The sequence below is a fragment of the Chenopodium quinoa genome, unplaced genomic scaffold (assembly GCF_001683475.1).
Source record: "Chenopodium quinoa cultivar QQ74 unplaced genomic scaffold, ASM168347v1, whole genome shotgun sequence".
In the NCBI taxonomy this organism is placed as follows: Eukaryota; Viridiplantae; Streptophyta; class Magnoliopsida; order Caryophyllales; family Amaranthaceae; genus Chenopodium; species Chenopodium quinoa.
In genome coordinates this window covers 1,021,565-1,029,870 of record NW_018744092.1, presented here as the reverse complement: position 1 = coordinate 1,029,870, position 8,306 = coordinate 1,021,565, and the positions used below count along the sequence as shown (strand labels likewise).

Below are 8,306 nucleotides of genomic sequence, written 5' to 3'. Positions count from 1 at the left end.
GAGATAATTAGTATATCCTTGATGATGTCAAACGCCATGCCGTAAAAGGAGGTAATAAAGGCAGCAATCAGGAATGCTAAAAGTTTAGTGGGAGTATTGGTTGGACAAGAATGGATAAGTCCTCCTATTTTAAATGGGATTGGTGTCTTGGCCTCTTGAAGAGTTAGAACTGAAAATGCATGGCCGTGCTCAAGTGGATTAAAGGTTTAATCACTTGTTTTTACGTTTCTTAACTCAGATTTCAAGAAACAATTTGAATGTTAATATGGATGACATAAGATGTTATCATATTATCAAATTGGACATTAAGAGACTTAAGAGAATTCATGATTGGTCTACTTGTTCTCGGACAAGTGGGAGATTGAAGGAGTGTCCTCGATCAAGTACAATAATTACTAAATATGATATAGGATTAATTAAGGAGATTATTAATTCGGTTATTTTAGGAATCGTAATGTTTTGCTAGAAACCAACTACGATTTGCAGGCCTATTATTTAATGGGTTTGCTGCTAAATGTAATAAGATCCTATAAGGTCACACATAAAAGCACGAGATGGAAAAGGCACACCAAGCCCAATAAAGGTTAAGTGGGCGGTTATGTGAGGAGTCATTAGTGAGTTCGGCTTGCTAATCTTGTAATCTAATAACTTCTATATATTAGGCCTATTACTGTGTATGAGATATACAATTACAGAGAGAGAAAATACAACGTATAATATTTTCTCATATAACTGCATCCCTAAAAAGTGAGAAGAGTGAAAAGTTCTTCCTCCTTCTTCCGTACTAGCATACGTGGAATTCATCTCGGGTTTTGTGGACCAAGTAGAGGAATCAAAAATTGAGTTCTGGATCTCCGAAGGAGGACAATCTAAGGCTAACGAGGAGTACACGCATCAAAGGTATATCTGACTACTTTATGTGATTCGTATTATTTATATGCATGAGATCCTATTTTAGATGTTTAGGAAATGTTCCTGAAATTCCGCTATCGCATCTAATATGTTCTTACAATATATATATACATATATATATATATATAAGGGAAGTTTATGTTGGACCGTCAGATTGATTAGATCTAGTGGCTACAATTGCACACAACTCATTAATGACAAAAAGGTAAATATAAGAATTTTTTTTCCTCAATTTTCCTCCTCATCTCGACATTATTTCCTTTTCCTCATTAATTTGGGGTCCTTTTTTTTTTCCTCTCTCCTTCATCTCTCTTTTGCTTCCCCTGTTCTAATGCTGATATGGAGGCATCAAGCATGGAGCTCGAAATTGACGCCCAATTCTTATTTCATGGTTTTCTCTCTCTTGATTTGAGCTTGCTCTTACCTCATCCATTTTCCAAAAGAATGAGTCAATTGAATCACACAAAATTAATGATTTCGTTTTTTCGATCAACGTGAAAATCGTGGAGCTCAAACATCGTGATGAACGCAACCAAGAAATTTCAAACTCAATAAGCAGAAGAACTCAAGCTAAGGCATGTAGTAGTCGGTGATGGTCTTCGTAAGCAGAAGAACTAAGCTTGTAACAGAGGGTGTGATGGGTTTTTGTAACCGAGTAGTACCCGAGTAGTAGCCAGTGATGGGATCATAAATGTATCTTTAACACACTCTTGATGTATCTACAACACAATTATGATGTATCTATATTACAATATATATGTATGTAAATGCATAAGGCATTGTTGATGTTTATTGAGGTTTACATTGGGGAAGAGAAGGGACGAACAACATGTGGCTTGGGTGCCCTTTATCAACCTTTCATTTTTTATGTTGAAATTTAGATGCCAATGAGATTAATGTATTTAAAAGGTAAACATGATGTACCTATAATTATAGCTTGATGTATCTACAATAGTAACTTAATGTATCTAACTTCTCACATTTCTCACCATAAACATGCTTCTCACCAGATCCCAACCCTAATATATAAAGTCGGTCTCGCAGCCAGATCACAAGACATCGACACTTGGCATTCTAGTTTTTCGCCAAGTGTCACATCATGTAGGAGATAAATGGGCATTATTGTGACACATATGATGCCAAGTAAGCGATTTTTGGATAGATTTTTTAAGATAAAATTGTAGCATAGAGTTTTAATATCGATAAAATTATAATATTTCATATATACAAAATTAATCATAAATTTTAATAAATATCGTATAACTCAATTCTATTTCTATCATCAAATTTGTATTAAAAAGTTCTTTAAAATAGATCTATTTATAATATATTTAATCATAAACTTTTATACGTAGCTGGCCAAACCGTGTCGCCAACTATTACAAGATTAGAGTTACTTCGTTAGTGTTATAGGGGTTTCTTGGTCAGTGTTACAGTGGTTACTCAATCAGTGTTATACATAGGGGTGTTCATATCCGGGTACCCGAAAATCCGGGTACCCGGATCTTCGGGTAGTTGATAAGTCCGCCCGTGTCCCGTCCCGGATAATTCGGGTACCCGAATTATCTGAGACGGGACACGGGTACCCGGATTTTATTTACTTTTTTTTTAGATAAGTTTGTACCTAAAACCTGCTGTATTTTTGTACAGAAAATCTGCTATATATACAATAATAAACCTGTTGTTTTTTTTTTTTAAAAAAAAAAAACTGCTGTTATTTTTTTTTTTAAAAAAAACCCTGCCGTTTTTACTCAACAATAAAACTTGTATGGCTGTAAATCTGTAATCCTGTATATCCTGCAAAGTACCTGCTCTAAACACTACAGAAAACAACCAGTAAACACCCAGTAAACACCAATGGACAGCAGAACATGTCTCGCCATAAAGTCTCAAAAGATTTCTGCTAATACAGATTACAACAAGAGGGACTCGTATGTTTAAGTTTAAGTCAACAATTAACAACCTATGTTACATAACAATTAACAACGTATGTTACATAACATTCAATCACTTATGAGATCCGAAATTTCCATTGTTTCATCAATAACAATAGTCGGTTGCTCCAAAACCAAGTCTTTCATTCCTACAAAACACAAATAATGCAATAAAAAAAATGATAACAAAATTCACATATGAAAACGGAATACAAAAACAGAATAATATAAATAAAAACAAGTAAAAAAAATGAAAACAGAATAACAAAAATGAAAACAGAATAAAAAAGAACAGAATAAATCAGTAACCCGACAGAGATTTGAAGGCAAGTAGTTTAAAGATTATGAAAAATAAGCAATCTGATTTCAAATGCGTAGAAGAAGCCAGAGCAAGTTGCCATCAGAATTTCAAGAACACAGGTAACCCATCAATTCATGGCTCTATCAGACCATATAGTGATATATATACACACACGCAACAACCCATCAAATTCCTAACCCAAAGAACACCAACTCCACCATCCATAATCAACAACACAACAAATTATAATGAACAAAAATTACAACAAACTAACCTGAGGTGGTGAGAAGAAAATGAACAGGACAACGAAATGATTTAGATCTAGCAATTGATGTTAAACAAAATAATTAGATTAATATTAACTAAACTAAATACTATGAAAAAAAAACTTCAAAAATATCACAAAAATAGTACAAATTAAACTAACCTGAAGTTTGAGGATGAATCGAGTCGAATTTGATTGATTTTTTGACGGAATCGACAGAAGTTTGAGGAAATGTAGAGCAGTAGGGATGAGGCGCAAGAGAGAGAAGAAGAAGACTGCGTGTTTTTTTCTTTTTGGGAGTTATTGGAAGTTTGGAACCCTAGGTTTAGTAAGTGGGCTGGGCTGGCAGTGGCTGTTAACTTCTTTATTTTTATTTTTTTAAACGGGTATCCGGGTACTCGATAATTGCAAAGCTTGTCCCATGTCCCGGCCCACGAAATTGCTATTTTAGCGGGACGGGTACACGACAAAAAAAAAAACAGAAAATTTTGAAAATTTCCCGTCGGGTTTTTTGCGGGTCATCGGGTAATCGGGACGGGACAACCGGGTCGGGTTTTTTTTAACACCCCTAGTTATACATAAGGGTTATTCAGTCCGTGTTAGAGATTACTCAGTTAGTATTATATGAGTTATTGGATCAGTTTTATAGGGGTTACTTTGTCCGGCCAGATGGTGTGGTTAATCGCATACAAAAAATGCATTGTTATTTAATTCATTTAAAAAAATATTAGAAAGTCGGTAAAATAAATTTTAATCAGTAAAAATTTTTAGTTAGGTAAAAATACTTTTAGTTCATTGAAAAAATTTAAGTTCAATAAAAACAATTTCAAGTCAATAATAACATAGATATCTATATACAAACAAAACTATACAAAGTACACTCCATATGATATCGTATGTCGTCTAAATATCCTACATTATCAGTACGAATTATTTGACCATATTTAACATTCAAGTAAAAATGTTATCTTAAATTTTATCAATCATTTGGGCATCGCCAGGGCACAAAATTCGATACACTACTAATATTTCATACATACAAATTAATCATAACTTTTAATAAAAATCTGCTAATAACTCGCTTCTATTTCCATCATAAAATTCGTTTTAAAAAGTTCCTTAAAATAATATCCATTTATAATATATTTACAATAATAGAGAATAAGTAAAAATAAGTTTTAATCGGTAAAAATACTTTTAGTTTAGTAAAAATAATTGAAGTATTATATCACATGTCTAAATATCCTGCATCATCAAAATTGAGTATATGATAGTATTTAACATTCAAGTCAAAAGGTTTATCCTAAAATTCAATAAACAACATGGGCATCACCCGGAGCACAAAACTATATTAGCTGCGCTTTATATTAATTTATTTCGTGCAATAAATTAAATATAATTAAATAAGTTTCAAAAAAAAAAGGTTATCATCTCAGTATGTGCAATTCATAGTTATAATATAATTTTGTTGAGGTTGATGAGTGTGTATGCTTTGATTAAATGTCCATCACCAATATTTATAGTTAAAGATGTAGGTTGAAAGAAATAACTAGAAAATTTTGTAACTTCAGTCTTTCATCATTCTTATAGCCATAATGTTCTGAAACTTTCACAAACCATATATTCTAGTTGCTTTCAATGTGAAGAATTCTCTAGATTATCCTAGTGGCTTTCAATTTGATTTTTACACATTACCAAAACATATTAAATTTGATTTTTCACTATTCATACACTAACTTTGACCATCGTGTTTTGGTAATGTATAAAAATCAAATTTTATCATGAAATATATTGTTAAATAGGTATTTATTATACTTCGTATAAAGTTGTATAATATCAACTTTCTAATATTTTTTACTACTTGTATTATTTAATCATATATATTTCTAAAGTCAAAGTAATGCATTGGCACGTGTGCTAAGTTTAATTGTGTCATTTGCTTAGGAACGGAGGGAATACAATAATTTCGATTAATATTAGACAAGTTTTACTTAATTATTTTTTTTTTGAAAAGTTTTACTTAATTATTTGCTTATTGAACATTTTAATAAGAACATCTCATGAAATGGAATGAGGAGATCTTCCCCCCATGTGACGGGGGTTCGATTCCTTATAACCCCCTTTCCTGTGATAGGTGGGGTGCCCCTCTCCCATAGCTTACCGTTTAAAAAAACATAGTCCGTCAACTTGCATTATTGAGGAGGCATCATCTTAGCACCTACCTAACTTTGACTAAAATACGCTCACATATGAAAATATACTCACCAACTCATGCACCCACCAACTCCATGCTGTCCATCCCTTTTTCGCTTATCCAAATATTTTCAGTGTTAAAACGTGGCCCCAATAGTTACCTTTAATCCACCTAACTCATCCACTAAACACACCACTTACATACCATTATATATAGACGTTACATATCACTAGTATTTCTCAAGCAACATAAAAAGTTCATAGCCCTTGTTCAAATATACACGCCTAGGTATATATAACCTTCATATAATCAAACGCTAGATTAATTTATTTACCAAAATGTCTCTTATGACACAAGAAACGACTCCCCTAGTGTTGAATGTAACACGAGGGGAGTTTGAGCTGGTGTGCCCAGCTAAGGACACACCACGAGAACAAAAATTGGTTTCGGATATTGATGATCAAGACGGTCTCCGGTTCCAAATGCCCGCTATTATGTTTTACCGAGCGGACCCTTCCATGCAGGGTAAGGACCCCGTGAAAGTGGTCAAGGATGCTCTCGCTAAGGCTCTTGTGTTTTTCTACCCCTATGCTGGTCGAATAGTAGAAGGACCAAAGAGGAAGCTTATTGTCGATTGCACCGGTGAAGGTGTACCCTTCATCGAGGCTGAGGCCGATGCTACACTCGAGGATTTTGGAGGTGAAATTCATCCTCCATTCCCTTTGGAGGAGTTGCTATATGAAATTCCCAACACTGATGCAATGGTTGGCACTCCCTTGCTCATAGTTCAGGTACATACTATATTACTATTCTATAGTCTAATATCCTTATACTTCGTTTTTATCTTGAACGTTTATCCTTTAAAGTCGTTAAACCAACAATTATATATTTGCATTATTGCTATCTAACACGGACTACACTTATAAATTTTTTACTTTTGATAGATAAAAAATAAAAATTCATCATTTCATATTTTTTTTCGACAAGCCTAAAATAGAAAATATTCAGTACCTAATCTTGTGAAAGATAGTGCATAATCCGACCTCATCCTTAGTTGAAGTAGGTACATAATTCCTTCCACCCTAGCTTAAATATTATCGAAACAAGGTAGTAAAGTTGGTCGTATGTACACAAACTCTTATTTCTGTTCGTTACATTCAACATTCATAATTTTATTACGATCTAATAATTACAATAATCATGACAATTTAAGAGAACAAATTTAATTTGTTCACCTAATAAAAACAACACTTGTTTGTTGGCTACTTTTCTACTTGTCATAATTCATATGATAGTGAATATTTAACGATCATGAGAGCCCAATTAACAGTCCACAATTTATTGTTGGTCTAATAAGAACAAATTCTAATAATGTGTTTGTTTGTCATGCAATAGGTAACCCGTCTCAAATGTGGTGGATTCATAGTAGCCCTTCGATGCAACCATGTCATAAGCGATGGCACCGGCGTAATGCAAATAATGAACGCCGTAGGTGAGATGGGGCGGGGCTTTGTCGCCCCATCCATCCTCCCGGTTTGGGACCGTGAACGCTTACTCGCAAGAGACACCCCAAATGTCACCTTCCCCCACCCCGAATACGACCAACATGAAGAAGTTGATCACCACTCGAATGGTGAAGCCAACTTAGTCCAAAAATCCTTCCTCTTTGGACCAACCGAGCTTGCTGCCCTACGTCGCCATGTCCCTTTACACATCAAACAATTCTCCACCTTTGACGTCCTTAGCGCTTCCCTATGGCGTTGTCGTACCATAGCACTCGGGCTTGACCCCGAGCAGGAAATTCGTCTTCTCTTCGCTGTAAACGCAAGGAATAAGTTTAACTCACCCTTAGAGAAGGGGTACTACGGGAATGCTTGCGCATTCCCGGCAGTTTGTGCTAAGGCGGGTGATATATGCAAGAATGGTGTAGGATATATTTTAGAGAAGATAAGGAGCGTCAAAAATGAAGTAAATGAGGAATATATGAGGTCTATTATGGACCTTATGGTAACCAAAGATAGACCACATTTCACCGTGCATCAAACCTACGTGGTGTCCGACCTTAGGCATTTAGGGTTTGCGGATGTTGATTTCGGGTGGGGAAAGCCCGTATTTGGAGGGCCGGCGAGTAATGGGTCGATACCAGATGCTAGCTTCTTTATTTCCTTTAAGAACAAGAAAGGAGAGACTATGGTCATGGTGCCTGTTTCCTTGGCTCCTCCTAAAATGGATGTTTTTATCAACGAATTGAGAGGGATGCTTCAAGCACAACTTTAAATTTTCGGATCGTCATGTTTTTCTAATGTTGTTAATTACTTGGTTTCTTAATCTCATTACGTGTTAGTATTACCTTTTCTATAAATGTTAGCCCGTTCTGAGCTATAATGTGTATTATATTGCCTTTGGCATTGTATATGATCGAGTTGTAACTCATTTGCAAGCCATATTAGATTGTTCAAATCATCTTTATGTTGTTATCTTTGACAAAAACTTTTTTGCTTAAATTTTGAGTTTCTAGTGATTGTTTCGTTACACCTTTTCAAAGGTCACTTTTGCCACTAAGGGCCAAGGCCACATACTCTAACAAACGTAATTGCATTTAGGATAATTTGCAAATTACCACCCAAAAATAGTATCAGTTTCTAAATAACCACCCAATTAAAATTTTATTTTAAATTACCACCCATTAAATTAAAAAAA

At 34.5% G+C, this 8,306-nt stretch overlaps 1 protein-coding gene and 1 long non-coding RNA gene across 2 annotated transcripts; one reads left to right on the top strand and one right to left on the bottom strand.

The window, feature by feature from the left end:
- Positions 1–2,760: 2,760 nt before the first annotated feature.
- Positions 2,761–3,815, bottom strand: LOC110691761. The gene is made up of 3 exons (XR_002505341.1): positions 3,575–3,815; positions 3,422–3,468; positions 2,761–2,995 (listed from the first exon to the last, which is right to left on the bottom strand). It is a non-coding gene; the product is annotated as an uncharacterized LOC110691761 (long non-coding RNA).
- A 2,017-nt stretch (positions 3,816–5,832) lies between these two features.
- Positions 5,833–8,069, top strand: LOC110691760 (benzyl alcohol O-benzoyltransferase-like). The gene is made up of 2 exons (XM_021868705.1): positions 5,833–6,397; positions 7,002–8,069. Exons 1-2 carry the CDS (start codon positions 5,945–5,947, stop codon positions 7,881–7,883), a joined length of 1,335 nt encoding a protein of 444 aa, XP_021724397.1. The 5' UTR covers positions 5,833–5,944; the 3' UTR covers positions 7,884–8,069.
- The last annotated feature ends 237 nt before the right edge of the window (positions 8,070–8,306 follow it).

Excerpts from the sequence above, each read along its gene's own strand:
- LOC110691760 (XM_021868705.1), top strand. The coding sequence starts at position 5,945 with ATGTCTCTTATGACACAAGAAACGACTCCCCTAGTGTTGAATGTAACA. Across the intron at positions 6,398-7,001 it reads CTCCCTTGCTCATAGTTCAG|GTAACCCGTCTCAAATGTGG; the intron begins GTACATACTATA and ends GTCATGCAATAG.